The sequence below is a fragment of the Raphanus sativus genome, chromosome 1 (assembly GCF_000801105.2).
Source record: "Raphanus sativus cultivar WK10039 chromosome 1, ASM80110v3, whole genome shotgun sequence".
Lineage (NCBI taxonomy): Eukaryota > Viridiplantae > Streptophyta > Magnoliopsida > Brassicales > Brassicaceae > Raphanus > Raphanus sativus.
This window is the reverse complement of record NC_079511.1, coordinates 19404682-19422442: the sequence shown is the minus strand read 5'-3', so window position 1 is coordinate 19422442 and position 17761 is coordinate 19404682. Positions and strand designations below refer to the sequence as shown.

At 38.2% G+C, this 17761-nt stretch overlaps 2 protein-coding genes across 2 annotated transcripts; both read left to right on the top strand.

Moving 5' to 3' along the window:
• Positions 1–1470: 1470 nt before the first annotated feature.
• LOC108847163 (uncharacterized) lies at positions 1471–3655 on the top strand. Its single transcript, XM_018620353.1, has 2 exons — positions 1471–2459; positions 2509–3655. Exons 1-2 carry the CDS (start codon positions 1471–1473, stop codon positions 3653–3655), a joined length of 2136 nt encoding a protein of 711 aa, XP_018475855.1.
• Positions 3656–15519: 11864 nt separating this feature from the next.
• Positions 15520–17375, top strand: LOC108838552 (uncharacterized). Its single transcript, XM_018611500.2, is given in 4 exon segments — positions 15520–15619; positions 15622–16109; positions 16847–16968; positions 17062–17375. Coding segments are annotated over 4 exon segments (846 nt in total). The 5' UTR covers positions 15520–15534; the 3' UTR covers positions 17213–17375.
• Positions 17376–17761: the final 386 nt, after the last annotated feature.

Below are 17761 nucleotides of genomic sequence, written 5' to 3'. Positions count from 1 at the left end.
AAAAGATAATGAAATATAATGAAAGATTTTTTTAAAACCAAACAATTAAGAGAATGTAATATGTAATACAGTTACAATAAATTTCAATAAAATCGAAATCTAACCTAGATAATTTTTCCCATTAAATTACTTTTAAGAAATCAATTTTTAAATTTTAATAAACATTTTTAGTATTTATACTTTTAGTAATTAATAAATGATATATAGTATTTTTGTATGATATTAAGCATTCATTTTAATCATTTTTAGTGTATAAATATTGCATTTAGGTGTCATTAGGAGTTGCATATGTATAAATTTCATAAACAGGGGTTTGGAGTGCACAAGGGCGTAATGGTTTCTTATTCTTCAGTTAAAGAAAATGTTTTCTTCTTCTTCAGTTAATTTAACTGTAAAGGTGGTGGTGTAGAAAAGAATGAGAGAGAAAAAGAAGATGAGAGGAAAATAAGGAGAAGGAGATGATTTTGTAGATGATGGTTGGTGGTGTGGAAAAGAAGGAGAGAGAAAAAAAATGAGAGAGAACAAGAATGAGAGAGGTGATGTGACAAATTTTATTTTAGATATATTTTAATTGAAATGACAAAGATGTAAATAATGAATCTGACAAAGGTCCCAAAGAATATTTAGACATAAGTTTACATGGGCAAATGCAAAAAGTTGCCCAATTGACTAATTTAAACTTGAAGTCGTCCAACTGTCTAATTACAAACTTGCGATTTGCCCATTTTACCAATTTTTTCTTATTTAAAGTTATAGAATGTCCTATGAAGATCCTCTAAAGCAGTGGAATAACCGTCCTATGCCACTACTTCACACCAACAAAAAATGCATACGAAGTGTATGGTAGTTTTGATCAAAAGAAAAAAATGAAGTATATGGTAGTTAGGGTGGACACGAATCGGATATCCGGATTTTTGGAGGTATTTATGATCCGATCTATTCTAACCGAATAATTAATTATCCAATCCGATTTGATCAGTAACCATCCGTATATTATCTGTCCCATGTATCCGGAAATTTTTAGATTTTTGACCGGATATCCGATTCGTAAAAATAAATAAATAAAATAAAAAATAAATAAAAATGCAAAATGCTATAAAATAGTAGTAATTTATTACAAAACTAAAATCAATAGAATTTACTTTTTAAAATTTCCGTAGATAATTTAATAAATAAAAATAGTGTTAAACTTATATAAATATAATATTTATCTAACCTATATATATATATAATTCTTTAAATATATGTATATATATGTATAACAGATCGGATCGGGTATTCGTTCCTAATATTTGTTTTGTTTCTTACGAATATTGTATTTTAATATTTGTTTTGCTTCGTAGAGTTATAGATATCCGGATTTGTCGGTTCGAATCGAAATAAATAACAAATCAAATCAAAATTTACAGATATTTTGCGTTATAGGTAGTTAATTAAGCACATGACTGAACTTTTTATTTCTTTTTTCGCATGACTGATCATGTTATGTCGTGTATTAACTCTGTGACTTACTCTGTTATGCTCAATGGGCACTCACATGGTTTCATTAGACCAGAAAGAGGATTGAGACAGGGAGACCCCTTATCTCCTTTTCTCTTTATACTTTGTGCAGAGGCTTTGGTCAATGTCCTTAACCAAGCAGAAAGCCAAGGGAAACTACATGGGATTAAACTTGCTGCCAAATGCCCACCAGTACATCATTTGCTGTTTGCTGATGACAGCTTACTGATGTGTAAAGCCACGGTTGAGGAAAGTGAGCAGATCATAAGTTGCTTGAAATTGTATGGTGATGCCTCGGGTCAGTTAATCAATACGGCGAAGTCTTCTATCATCTTTGGTGCAGCGATTAGTGACCAGACCAAGGAGGATATAAAAGAATCTCTAGGCATTACTCAAGAAGGTGGAGAGGGGACTTACCTGGGCTTACTGGAATGCTTCAAAGGCTCCAAGAAAGAGCTACTTAACTTCATCAAGGAGAAGCTTGAAGGAAGATTACAGGGGTGGTATGCAAAGACATTATCAATGGGGGCCAAAGAAGTTTTGATCAAGTCTGTAGCACTTGCACTCCCTATATATGCTATGTCTGTCTTCCAGCTACCAAAGGACCTATGCGCTAGACTTACTAGTGCAATTGCAGAGTATTGGTGGAGTAGTGGTGACAAGAAGAGGAAGATATCTTGGGTCGCATGGCAACGACTGTGCAAACCGAAAGATCAAGAAGGAATGGGCTTCCATGATATTGGACGCTTTAATCAGGCTTTGCTTGGCAAGCAAGCTTGGAGGATTTGGAGTTCGTTTCTGGAATGCAGTGTGGGCACAAGACCATCTTTCGCTTGGAGGAGCATTATTCATGGTAGAGAGTTGATGAAGAAGGGTCTGTGCCGATCCATTGGTAATGGGAACCTTTCAAATGTCTGGGCAGAGAACTGGATAGTTGATGGCACACCAAGGCCTCCCATGTACCTTGCAGATATCGATGTTGATTTCTGGCACCTCAACCTGGAATAGAGACTTGCTGCTGACCACGTTCTCTCCTGACGACGTTGAGCGAATTCTGCTCTTGAAACCAGACTTATCTAAGGAGGACTCTACTAAATGGAGCTTCACAAAGGACGGTGCCTATAGCACTCGCAGTGGCTATCAGTTCACAGAAGCCTTACTGGAACTCAACAGCCAGAATAGGCATTCTCTCCCTCCCATAGAGAAAAAACTGTGGAGCACTTTATGGAAGATTAAAGCCCCTCCGAAGATCAAGCACTTCATTTGGCGAGCTTTGTCTGGTGCCTTAGCAGTCAAGGAAAGACTCCAAACTCGAGGAATCCCAGTTGACTCTACCTGTCTAGGATGTGGTCTTGCTAGTGAATCTATCTGTCATGTTCTCTTCCAATGTGACAAAGCACGACAGACGTGGGAATTGTCCAATATTCCTCTTCCTCCTGCAGGCTTCTCAGGGAACTCTGTCTTCCTTAACATGCATTATCTAATCTCTGTTATGAACAATAACAGACTGGAGAAGAAGACTCGTCAAGCTAGGAACTCACAAACGTTTAAAGCTATAACAGTGCCACCTAGACAAACGGCTATCATTTCCTATGACGAAGCAGAGATATGGACATCAGCCAATTCTCCCCAGGAAGAGGAAGTACTCATCCCAAATGTGGTCTCTTGGATTAAACCGCCTGTGGGTGCTCTCAAATGTAACTTGGGTTTCTCTTGGGTCAATGCTCAGAGAAAGTGTGGCGTCTCATGGATTCTCAGGGACTCCCAAGGTACCACTATCTCACATAGCAGAAGATCGTATTCTTCCGTACGGTCTCGTCATGAAGCTAGCATGAGAGCTCTCTTTTGGGCTGTCGAGTGCATGAAAAACATGAGGCAAAACTACGTTATCTTTGAAGCTTCTGCTGAAGAAATAAGAGAAGTAGTGCTCTCTCCTGGGCTTTTCCCTCACCTTTCTCGGGACATTAATCAGATAAATGCTTTGCTTGAGGGCATTGAGTTCTGGAGACTGGATCATGCTGCGGTGGAACGCAACGAGGCTGCTAATCTGATTGCGCAGTCGGTTACCACGGGACACCGATACCAGTCGTATATTGCCTCTCAAGGTCCGGCTTGGCTCCACTCCCTGCTCACTATCGAAGGTCAAAGCCATTAATTTCCTAGGCTTTGGTGGTTACTTTCGTTGTGAGGAGCTGAACTCTTTGCTTCAGCTGATTTCTACTACTTTATTTGTTTCGATGTCTATTGACATCTTCTCCCCTGTTGTTTTTTTCCCAGCTCTGTTTGCTGGTTTGCTTTCTCTCTTTGGCTCCAAGTTTTCGGAACCAAAAAAAACTATGTTTGATTTCAGTGTTAAAAAAAAGATCATGTTATGTCCATCGTTCGGAATCTGATGGATTAATTCTTTACACCACATCTCTTTTATCGGTATATACGTAATCCATACCAAAAAATTAGGTTGAAGACTCAAAATTAGTAAAGTTAAGAAAAACAAAAACAGTAACAAAAATAACAATTATTGAACAACAATTCGATTATCATTCATATGAGGAAATAATTTTAGTTTTTTCACGATTTGATTCTAATTTCGTTATTTCAGTTATCTTTATTAAGGCTCAATCCCAAACCAATCAAGTTCAGCCCAAATTCAGCCCAAAAGCCATACAACGATCTTATCACTACAAGAAAATAGCTGATTACCGAGGTCCATTTTCCTCGTAAAAGGAAGTTTACGAGAAAATAACGAGGAAAAAGGTTTCATCGTTTATCGTCCGTCGTAACACGTTATTCCTCGCCATTTCCTCGTAAACTAGCGAGTCCTTTATTTCATCGTAAAGACGAAGTAAAACATTCGTCGTAAGGTCGTCGCTTTGTTTCCACGTAAATCACTCGCGGGCATTCCTCGTAGAAACCACGCAAAGGTTTCGTCGTGATTTACATGTAAATTCCTTAAAAACATATCCTCGTAAAGTCCACGTAATTTTCTTGAAATATTTTCCTCGTAAATACCACGTATATTTCTTGAAAAATTATCCTCGTAATTACCTCGTAAATTCCTCGTTAATGATTCCACGTAAATAACTCGTATTATGCAAATTTTCGAATTAATAAATATTAATAAATTTAATAATTATTAATTTTATAAAAATATTTAAATATTTTTTATGAATAAATTTTAAATAAAATTCAAATGCAATAAAATATTTTATATATAAATAAGTTTTGGATTTTATAATACAACCGAAAAAAACTAAGGCTCGTTCATCTCCTTGTAGAATTCCTCGCTCCTCCTCGTAACATCGGCCTCGTCATGTGTGCCGGATGACTCGCCTGGAATGGGATTTTGTTGTTTCATGTTCCTCAACAAAGATTCTCATTCCGGCTTTGTGGCCGCTATAACGTCAATGAAGGCCTCGAGTCCACTCACACGGCTTTTGGTCGCGCCCAGCTTGGAACGCAATTCAGTGACTTCTTCGATCCGTCTCTGACCATAAGATGATGTCGCTCTCGGAACATCATTGACGGAACCGATCCCAAACGTACGTCCCTTTTTTTTAGGGACAACCTTAAAAACAAAAACTTTATATTTGTTAGTTAAATTTAAAAGTTAAATTTACTGAATTAGTAATTAAAAATAAATTTTAAAAATTTTACCTCCTTATAAATCTTATCCACTTAAGTTGTAGGTAAGGTAACAGGTAATCCGTCGGCGGACTGTTGGGTCAGCTGAGTCTGGCGCTCTTCAACCCGAGCAATTACGTCGTTGTAGATTTGCTCGGACTTGCCATGTAAAAATCGGCCCGCCTTGTTCTTGTGGGTCCGCTCGTAAAGTTCCGGAAGAGTCGAAAGACGTCCCAACTCTTTGACCTAAAAACATTTAAGAAAATTGTTAGAAATATATTTATATTAAAGATAATAATTAAATATTATTTTTTAATTACGTACCATTTCCAAACGAACACCAGCATAGGGTTTTTGGCCCATAGAGTGTTGCATCGGGCCGTGACCGTGCTCGTCTACCGTGTTACGGGAGGCAGAGCAAGCCGCTGCGATTCTCTTGGACTCGGGACTGTTCCAGTAACGGATGAGGCCATCCCAAACATCTGTGGTAAGCTCAGCGGGTTTGCCACGTACGTACCCCTTGACGATCCAGTCACCCTTCCAGTTGCAGACCGTGTCCGACAAGCGAACTTGCGCCTTCGCATAAAACGCCTTCCTCACCTTCTCACTGACCCCGAGAGACCAATGATACTTTTGCTCCAAAAAAAATTTAATAATCTGTTATTTAAAATATATATATATATATAAAATAATTAATTAATAGTAATTACTTACAGCGTAAATCTTGAACCACATCTTTCTGATGTAGATCAGCGTCTTTTTCCAGTTTGGATGCGCCATGGAGAAGTAACCTTTAATCTTCTCGGTTACATCCGTTGCAAGGCAATTGTCAACCCCAAACCTCAAAAAAAAATGAAGGTTTAAGTTATTAATGAAGTTATAAAATATTTTTTTTTTAAATGCGTGCCTGGCATACCGAGAATATCTCGACAGTGTACTGCGAGAAAGTAACAGTAGGTGGCACCATCAGATCGGAATGAACAGCGGCGGGGATCTGAGGAGGAGTCATCCGAGGAGCAATCGGAGGAGCCATCAGAGGAGGCATCGGAGGAGCCATCGGAGGAGGCATCAGAGGAGGCATCTGAGGGAAGAAGTGCTGAGTCTCGGGAACAGACTCCTGATCCGAAGAACCGGAACCGCCGGCACCTGAAGAAAAACCTGGCGGGTCTAACTGACTACCAGGCTCACCGAACATCTCTTTGTAGTGAGCAGTAAGCATGTTCTTGCGAACCTGCAAAAAAAAATTGAATTTATGATCAATAATAATTAAAAATCTATAAACAATAATCAATACTAACGAACATAAAATCCGTAAACTTATCTAAATTCCCTAAACTAACCACCTAATCTATTCTAAACTAATTAGAGAGGAACTTACCATTTTCGAAGCAGGGAGGAATTGGAGAGGAATTGGGGAGGAATTGGAGAGGAAGTTGGGACGAAATGGAGAGTCTGCGGTTGATTGTATATATAGGATAAGGAGTCGTCGCAATTTCCTCGTAAGTTTACGACGAAATGGCGAGGCCCGTCCTTTTTCCTCGTAAAGACCTCGTAACTTTACGAAGAAATGGCGAGGCCCGTCCCAAATTTTACGAGGAAATGGCAAGGCCCGTCTTTTTATTCCTCGTAAAGACCACGTAACTTACGATGTTTTAACAAGGTAATATTCTAAACCCCTAAAATCAAAAACCCCAAACCCTAAACCCCATATTTCTTATATTCTACTTCATATATTCCAAACCTATCTTCCTTTTAACCTCAATATCTTCTTTACATTCCAAACCTCAATATCTTCTTTACATTCCAAACCTCAAATTTTAAGTCTGAAAATCAATCATATTAAAAATAAATACATCAATCAGATACATTTTCGCCATCACTAGAAACATCATCATCTTCATTAAACTCGTCTTCAACAGCTTCATCTGTGCCATCGTCGGTAAGATCTTCGTACTCATGATTATGCGGATCAATGAGAAGAATGTCATCGATTTGTTGTTCAGGTTCCTCGACTTTATTTATCTGTTCTTCTTGCAATGGTGGTTCTTCTCCACTAATGATTCGTCCTCTAGGTGTGATATACCATGGATTTCACTCATTTTCTACCATGGTATACTAGTATTTTATTATATAACTAATGTGTTTTATAGACTGTTAGGTATGTTTTCAGGTTCAGGAGCGTTTCATGATAAAGTGATGTTTTGGAAGCATTTTGGAGTACAAGAGATAATACACCCGAGTTGACCATTCAAGACCAAGTCGGAGGTCAAGATTGTGATAAGAATCGATCGATACTCATTCAGAGTTGTCGATCGATGTAGCTGAGAAGATCCGCGTACTAGAAGATTATAATCCTCGGCACACATCTAGTGTTGTCGATCGATATCGAGGACGAAATGGTTTAGCCGACTACTTCACCAAGACTTCACCAAATTACGAGATTGCCCCTGACGAGTTTTTAACCTAATGAAAATGCTTAAATATTCCTGCTAAGTGTTTTTGACGGCAAGCTTTGACAAGCAAGCAACAAGTCTAGAGATTCAAAGCAGAGAGTGTGAGAGAAAGACTAAAGTTTTATATGTTTTGAGAGATTGGAGAGATCATTGAGAGATTTGTGAACTCCATTTGTTTTCTATTCCCTATCTATGCAATTCTTTTATCTAACTTATATTATGAATTGCTTAGCTATGTCTGAGTAGTTTACTTGTTATATCTAGGGTTTAAACAGGTTTGTGGGATTAGCCCCAAACTATAATTGCTAAGTTGTGATATCATCAAATAGATTGCACCCTAAGTTTGTTCTAGAGTAGCTAACTAGAGCATAGATCACTAGGATCTTTGATATCTTGAATTATCTGTTTGAACTAGTGTCTCCTTGGAGAAGAGCTAACCGCCCTCCTTGAGACCTAGTGTTCATTATCGGCTCGCGCCTAGACATATCTAGAAGCCGTCGATCGATATTCCGACAGGTGAATTGATCGGCGCTGCGAAAGGTGTATCGCTCGATATCTCTAAAGGATATCGATCGACTCTTTTTCTGGTCAACATACGACAGTTGAGGCCAGGGATCCAGATTATTTAACTAGTGAAACATCACTGAGAGTTAAGCGGCTGAGTTCTATAGTATCATGCAAGCAACTTGTTAGGCATTTATAGATATTATAATCTTCATTCCTGAATAAAAGCCTTAAGTCTAGCACTCTTCATTATCATTTAAACAACCATCATATTGTTAGTTAGAGCAACAACCTTACTCATTTTAGAATTGTCATTTACATTTCTTTATTAAAACCAACTTCACCTAGGATTGATTAATTGATTAGATTTAATTGGTTCTCTAGCTCCTGGTGATTCGATCCCTAAGTACTACAGCTGAACCTCTTATTTGAGAGAGTGAGCCCTATAGGGTAATTTGAGCACTATCAAGGTGTAAATTTGATCACGAATAACCAACTTATTCCCGATTCTCTCATCCGAGGGTATGGAAGGTAGCTAACTTGATCTGATTGTGAAGCTAAGATGAAAGGCTCGAATTTGTTGTACCTGCAAAAATAAAGAAAACATAGAAGTAACCTTATTTTGCTCATGTATGCCAAATCAAGAATTTGTTTTACCTACGTCCACCATTGAAATCAACTACACCGAATTTGTTAAACCGAACACCTCTGTTGACGACGGGGTCGAACCATTCACATTTGAACATGACGCATTTCAGCTTCAATATCCCTGGAAATTTCACTTCAATAATCTCCGTCAAGATCCCGTAGAAATCGGTTTCCCCTTTCACACATATTCCATAGTTACTGGTCGCCCGATGTCTACCATACTTATATGTGTGAAAAGTATAGCCTCGTGTGAAATACATATGTGACGTGGTGACATTTACATGTGGAGATTGAATTACTTCGTGTAACCACTTAGGATAATCTGCATCGTCGTCATAATCAACCTGCAAAAATAAAGTGAACGTTCAAATACGGATCATGTATGAGTAAGAGTTTGAGTTAATACCTGATTCTTCAGCCACTTTATAAAGTGTTGATCTTTCCTTTTGTCTACGTCACTTGTGAATATACCTGGGAATGTTTCTTCGACTTGTGAAACAAATAGGCTGTAAAATCAGATTTATATTAATTAATATTTGGCAATTATATATATGTGTTAATTTAGAAGTGTCCATATATGTTACCTTTCAAAATAACGAATCAATGGATCCTCACAATTGAGTAGAATATAGGTGTGTGCACTATGAGCTTCTTCTTCACTCGACCACCAAATCTCTTTTGATTTCCCTCCTAGTCGTCCAATCTGGCTAAAGATGTCTGGAACACCAGCAACTGCGTATGTTGGCGCGACATCACCATCATCATATCTCCTTGGATCTCTTTTCCGGGTACGTCCTTTTGACGCAAAGTAGTACGATCTGAAGTGAGAAGTTTCTTCCGTCAAACTTCCAGCAATTATAGAACTTTCAACTTTTGCAAGGTTCTTTGCTTTTCCTTTCAAATATTTCATGGCTCGCTCATACTGATACATCCATCCGTAATGTACAGGTCTACGAAGCAATACCTCATATGGGAGGTGGACAGCTAGATGCTCCATGACGTCAAAAAAAACCAAGGAGAAAATATATTCTCCAAGTTGCACAATAAGATGAGAATGTTCTCTTGAAGCTGTTCCACGACTTCTACTTTAAGAGTACGCGTGCTCAGATCCCTGAAAAATATTCCAATGCCTTGTATATTCCAAAAACAATGATACACATTATTAGTCCTATATTATTGCAAACTAAATCATTATAAAATTACTGCAATATATAATATAGTACCTGCAAGTGCTTCATGTACGTTTGTAGGAAGTAGCTCCGCAAATGCAAAGAGAAGTAGTCGTTGCATAAAGACATGACAGTCATGACTCTTCATCCCGGAGAACTTTTGACCATTTTCAACGCATTTAGACAGATTTGAAACATACCCATCGGGGAATTTCACTTCTGATGCTACCCAGTTGAACAACACTGATTTTTTTTCTGAAACCCAGTTGAACAACACTGGCACAAGGAACTTGCCCATTGCTGTTTATATGTAACTCACTTCTTGAGCAAATATCCGGCAAGTCTAACCTCGATTTTATGTTGTCTTTTTTCTTCCCCGGGACATTCAATATTGTATTTATGATGTTCTCAAAGAAATTCTTCTCTATATGCATCACATTGAGGTTGTGGCGCAGAAGAAGATCCTTCCAATATGGCAACTCCCAAAATATACTCTTCTTGTGCCAGTTGTGATGAACACCGTAAGAATCAGGCATATTAGGGGGGACATGCCAATTACCACCACGAGGAACTGTTTCCAAAGCTCCATAGTAATCGAGTTGCTTTTCAGTTTCTTCTCCAGTTAAATATGGAGGAGGAGTGTCTCTCACAACCCTTTTGTGCCTAAACAATGTCTTGTTTCTTCGGTACGGATGGCCAATGGGAAGAAATCAACGATGACAATCGAACCAACTTGTCTTCCTCCCATTCTTCAGTTGAAACGCATCTGTCGCTCCATTACAATATGGACAAGCTAATCTCCCATGTGTAGTCCATCCCGACAACATCCCATATGCAGGAAAGTCACTTATGGTCCACAAAAGCATCGCTCGCATCGTGAAATTCGTCTTCGTTGAGCAGTCATACGTCCTCTCCCCTGTTGACCACAAATAACTCTTTTATCAGTGGTTGCAAGAAAACATCCAACGACCTTTCTGGATGGTTCGGACCAGGTATTAATATGGTCAAGAATAGCAACTCTTGTTGCATGCACATCTCCGGTGGCAGGTTGGATGGCGTAAGAAAGACTGGCCACAATGAATATTGTCTCCCTGACATTCCGAATGGACTAAATCTATATGTGCATAATCCGAGATACACATTCCGGATATTGCTAGCGAATTCCGGATTTATTTTGTTAAAATGTTTCCAGGCTCTTGCATCTGATGGATGAGTCATCTCACCATCCGTCTGAGTATGCTCGGCATGCAATCTCATCTTTCCAGCAGTCTGCTCTGATTGGTACAATCTTTTCAATATGTCTGTAATTGGTAGGTACCACATTCTTTGGTACGGTACCATATTACGTCCCCGTCCTTGCGGCTTGAATCGTGGCTTCTTGCAGAATCGATATTCTTCTTACTTCTCATCATCTCCCCAGTAGATCATGCAGTTGTTGATACAAACATCTATCATCTTTGAAGGCAACCCAAGACTATAAACCAGTTTCTGGATCTCATAATAAGAATCAGCAGACACATTGTCTTCCGGCAAATACTCTTTAAACAAGTCTGCCCGTTCATTCATGCAACTTTCAGGTCGATTGTGATCAGTTTTAATATTCATCATTCTAACAGCCAACGACAATTTAGAGAGACCTTCTCTACAACCACTGTAAAGTGGTTGATTCGCCGCATTTAATATTTCATAAAACTTTTTTGCATCTATGTTAGGTTCTTCATCTTCATCATGAGCTACGAATGCATCAGTTACCATATCATGAACCCTATCAAAATTTACCATCTGCTCCTCCTGATGGTAACTATGTTCATTATGCAAATGATGAGCAACTGGTTCTTCCTAAAAATTGCTATTATTACTACTAGCTTCATTCTGATCATAATTATTATAACCTTCTCCATGTTGAAACCAGATATAGTAATTTGGCGTGAAACCTCTATTTATTAAATGCTTCCAAACATTTTCACGATTTGCCAATTCGAATTGTTGCATTTCCAACATGGAAAGAACATCTTACTGCTTTCTACGACGAGCGGTGTGGAATCTGCTTGATGCATAAATGTCTCAAGTCCCGCAATGTATTCTTTCGTCACTCTTCCGTTAGCATCTCTATGCATATACATCTACCTCCGCAACTCGTAGACATTTCCGGAGCCTGACATTTTTTTTCTTTCACGTTTTTCTTTTTTTTTCTTGTTGGTGTGTTTAAAATGATGTTCAAAACTTCCATATTTATAGAAATTTTTTGAATCTCATAGTTGAAGTTTTGCGAGGAATTTATGACGAATATAGGTACGTAGCTAAAACAAAAACGTGCTTCATAAATCCTCGTTAAAGCCACGTAAAACATTTTCTCGTAAAGAAGACGCGACACTTACGTTGAGTTTACGAGGAAAAGAGATTTCCTCGTGAAACCAACGTAAAGTTACATTTACTTTACGAGGAAATACTTTCTTCGTTACCTTACAAGGAAATAACGTCGATTTCTTCTTTCTTTGTAATTTACTCGTAAAGTCGACGTAATATTACGAGGTTTATATTTCCTCATTAAATTTTCTGGCCAAAATGTTGTTTTCTTGTAGTGTATAGCTCTTGATAATATTTGTAAAACTAGATAGATTTGTGTCTTAAAAATATTATTAGACTAGAAATGAAATAGCTCAGTGAACTTTATTTAAGTGCAGTAAATAAGAAAGGGAAAGACTATAGAGTTGTCACCAAAAGCTAATAAGATCGTTTGATATCATAAAATGGTTTGAAGGTGGCTGCTTATGAATGCAGCCAAGGTTGTTGTTACACAAAGCTACTATAATTCTATTTATATGAAACCAACATGTTGAGAACCCTAGTTGTATGGGCTTTGGGCTGAACTTGATTGGCTTGGACTTGAGTCTTAATAATCTTTTCACTTGAAATGTTAATAATATAGACAAGAAACTAAATAACATATTAAATCATTAAAATACATAAAGAAGTGTTGGTTTGTTACTTACTAAACTACTTTGTGTTGCAACTATGGGTACGTCAGTACGCGTGTGTTTTCTTCTAACATTTTCAAAATTGTTATAAAATTCAAGACGAAATTTTGAGTGGTAAGAAATTGTGTCAGGGTAAATGATTCTTTACTGGTTTTTGAGTCTAACAAATGAATGAAGAGAGATACAGAAACAAACAACTCTATAATTTACACAAGTAAAATATTTGACCAAAATACCGTTTTATCCTTCACCATATTCCAAATTCAAATATTTTTCTTTTCTTTTCTTTTCACCCCATACTAAATTTTTCCTTTAAAAATCTGAAGAGGTCAAATTTCTATTTTACCATATTAGTCTTGTTTAATGAAGAGACAGAGGATACGTTTGTTGAAGTAATTTAGAAGAAAACACATGGGATAAGAATTTCATAGAAATCTGAAATCTGCGTGTTTTTATTGGATTTATTATTTGACCATGTCATTGGTCAACATAATTGAATCTTACATTATTCGAGTAGCGTGTTGTCCTATTTTACATTTAAAAGTATGCAAACGCTTAAATAGTAGTGATAATGATATCGTTTTGTATCATCATGGCTCGTCCGAAGCCTCAAGCCTGGTATATTTATTTTCTTGTATCTAAACCTTAAACAATGTATCATGATGCTCATGTTTATTCATAGGCCCCTCAGTACGAAATTATGGTTAATGGAATGTAATCTTAGAGCTTTTCGACCTTATGAGTGTGTGTGATTTAGTTTGTTCAAACACTAGAAATGTTAAGATAAAACAAAACGCAAAATAGTCCAAAGGAAAAAGACAACGTATGTGAAGATGATAAGGAAGAAGAGGACAAGGGAAGATATGAAAGCAAAATGTGAGTGAGGTCATCTGACACATATGAAACTCATAAATTTGAGTACGTATAAAGAAATCGAGTAAAGTTTGGTTGGGGAAAAAGATAATTAATTAAAACCCCATTTCTCATCTTATGGACCACACTATACTTTTGCTCCCTAATACTTTTGCTCCCTGGTCCAATTATCGAGGCGCCGCGTTTTCAGTTTCCCTCCGACGCCGGTGGAGCCACGGTTCGCCGGCGTCGGGCGTTTCATCCCCCTCTTCGTCTTTTATCTTTAGTTCTCAGTTCAAGATTTCCTCACAGTCCATTGTCGTCGTTTCTCGTTTGCTTCATGTCATCATCTCGTCTTTTCGCCGTCGTCCATCTAGATCTATTCGTAGTCACTGTCTCCTCCGTCCATCTCGTAATCACCACCTCTACTGCGCCCATCGACGTCACGGCCTCACCAGCTCCTCACGTAATCACCGGTTATGCTGGCTACTCCTTGCATCACCACATCTACTCACTTCATCAAAGGCTTCGCTTGGGCTTCTCGAGCGTTTACCCCAGATCCATTAACTACGGCTCTCCTCAAGCAATTAAGACGAAGCCTTCCGCTGGAGATCCCCACCGGACACCTCTCACTCACCCCCTGCAAGGAACTCTCCACTCCGTAAAGCTCGCGGTCAGAGCCTCGAGTGAGATCGACGAGACTCTTTCCTCAAGCAACAGCCTCGACTCGTCTCCGACTTGTTTCGCCGGACTCTTTGAATTCTCCGACGAGTTCCGAGACTTACCGCCTCCATCTCGTGTTTCCCTCTGCTCAGCCGTCGACAGTTACTCCGATGAGATTGGGATCCGAGTTACCTTTCCTAAGCCTCCCCTATACACGGTCGCTATCTCCCCTTTCGACTCCGGCCACTCCGAGACTCACTCGGGAAAGTGTTTCCGTTCACGGGCTGGTATGCCGTCACCGTCACTCGCCGTCCACCTCTGTCTAACCGTAACCAAGCAAATCCTAATCTGTTTGTCTGAAGATATCACATGGGCCTGGGCTTATACATCTAGAATGGGCCTGAGGTTCAATCAAAATGCCTTGTGTGAGTTGGGCTTGAGTCTAAGCTTCATTTCCTCCAGCGCAAAGGCTGTACCGTCGATGACTCTGTGTGTAGTCCTACTCCGGCAGCCTCTCCGTTCTTCACTGCAACACTGGGAAATTTATGCATCTTCAGAGACGGTTTTCAACCGCTCTCAAAACCCATTGGTTGGGTTCTTCAAAGTCGATTTCGACGTATGTGCGTTTCTTCTAACGCGAGCTTTAGGACTACAAGTGAAGTTTCTCTTCGGATCTCTTCTCTCCTTAGCTATATCTATCTTTAGTCTTGTTTTAGTTATTTCCATTTATCAGATTACCATCGAATATTCCTCTGCTTGTAACCAGTATAGTCCATTGGACTATTGATTTTAATATAAACATTTGGTGTTCAAAAAAAAAAAAAAAAAAAAGGACCACACTATACAAAATAGATGAGTTAGATTAGATGTACTGCTCTCCATGAATGATTTCATGTGTGATCATTTGAAACCGTGGGAATAGTTTCTAAACCAAACGAATCCAAGACACTTCAACTTTTTTTCTTCTTAAGCGGTTAATCTAGATTTACGTTCCAGCACTAAAAGTATACGAAGTTTTTAAAAAAACACTACAAATAAACAGAAGTCGACCCAAACTAAAAAATATTCACCAAGTAATGAAAGAAAATAATATTGTTGGTTGCTTAAATAACACACACTTTATTATTGGCATGTGATTCAGCCTTAATGCCCTGTCGCTCACTCTTTATTAACAACATCAATTACCCCCTTTCCCTCTCTCCTTCTTTCTCTTTCCATTTCACTGTTTCAAGTTGAAACCAAAGACTCTTCACTTTCTCCCTACAATAGACTCCTACTACCTACTCTTTCTCTCTCTTGATTCTCACTACAAAAACGTTTTAGTTCCAATCACCATACTCCCAAAAATGCAATTTTCAAGAAACTCAATCCTTAGACAACTAAGCAGAAAAGAAGGTTGGAGGTCGGCTTCTAGAAGGTGGACATCCGGAGATAGCTCAACGGCCTTCGCCGACGACACAAGCGGTGGTGCTGGAGGTTACTCTTCAATGGAGGGTCTATATGGGGTTTACTCCGGTGAAGATCCGGCGGCAAGAAGGAAAAGAGTGATGGTTGTGGTGGATGAGACTTCGAGGTCTAAACATGCTATGATGTGGGCTTTGACGCACTTGACTAACAAAGGAGACTTGATGACTCTTCTTCATGTTGTGTCTCCTCATGATGAAGCTTCGCCTTCTTTGGTTCAGTCACTTGGCTCTCTTTGCAAAGCTTGTAAACCCGAGGTAACTAATTAATTTACTCTAATTACTAATTATTTTACTCAATTATTAATCTACTAATCTTAAGACGGATCATTCAAGGCCGTGGTTTGTGAAGTGTAGTAATCCACCTTATTTTAGTTTTGTTTTTATAGTGTAAAATGTCTTATAGCTACTTGAGTAGTTGGGTAGTGCATGCGTGAGTGTTGGAGATGGGAAAAAGTTAGAAACCATGTCTCTGTGATGGGCATAGTGACTAGTTGATTTGATTCCAATGGCTCCTCTTTTTTATTTTATTTTTGTAAAAAGAAATGGATTGAAAAGGTATTTTCATCATTCTGTTTGTAAGCTTTTTCAGTTATAGATCCAACTTTTTTCCTTGTTTAGATCTAATGGTTATTAAATCTTAGTTTAAGTATAGTTGGTAACGTAGACAGTTGTTTCTTATAAAGTGCACTCACCCATTAAAGAATATTTAAATAGCATTTCAAAAAGAAAGTTTCTCGAAAACATCTAACATGTAATCAGGTTCAATATTTTTTTCGTAATTTTTACGATTTCTAAGCAAACTGTCGAGATATTTTCAAAAATTATAGTTCACCATGGTTTTATAAGATCTTTTACTGTAAATAATCACTTGAAAGTTTCTTGTGAGTTGTTCAAGAAATGTTTATATAGTACATCAACAGTTTTTGCATTGAAAGATTCAATGATTTATGATGAATTTTGATAATATTCTATTATGTAAATTCCTTTAAAAGGTGGATGTGGAGGCGTTGGTGATTCAAGGACCAAAGTTAGCAACAGTACTCAGCCAAGTGAAGAAACTTGAAGTCACTGTTCTTGTTTTGGGTCAGAAGAAATCTGCACCATTCATCTCCTGGTGCGTAATCTCAAGCGTCAGATCTCTTTGCCCTCATCATGATTCTCTCGTTCCAATAATTACTTTTAATTTTTTTTGTCGTTTTGTACGTAGCTTATGTGGACCCAGTAGATCAGAGGAACTCGTGAATCGATGTATCAACGGTGCAGATTGTTTGACGATTGGTGTGAGGAAACAGAGCAACGGTGTTAGTGGCTACTTGATTAACACACGATGGCAGAAGAACTTCTGGCTTTTGGCTTAATCGCAACTTCTAATATTTGCAGCCGTAGACCGGTTCCATAAGTTGGTGGTTAATTTGTAGTCTAATAAACTTTGCATCTCTCTCTCTCTTGTCCCATGTTTAACATAACTTTGTCTTATGTCTTGTAAGGAATTAAAGTTAAATATTTGTATCTCAGTTCCCACATGAATGATTCCACCTTATATAAACAAGGCATTATCAATTTGGACCAAGTTTCAAATCATGATTTTAACTTGGGCTACCTGATTTAGGTATTGTGACCGAATGAAGTAGCGGAACAAGTGCGGTTTTCCTGCATATTCAGTTCTTCTGTACTGCATTCACCATTCACTTTTTATGTTTGTAAAAACAGTTCAAGCGGGAGATCTGCATGCAATTTAATATTTTTTGCCTTTTTGTTGAAAAAAACAGGAGATCTGCATGCAGATCTCACCCACCAATATTTGGTGGTGTTGATCTTTTTTTTTTGGTCAATAAATATCTTCGTTACAACAGATAACTTTAAAATATATTTATCTAGTTTTATGTATATCTATAGTCATATAGTTT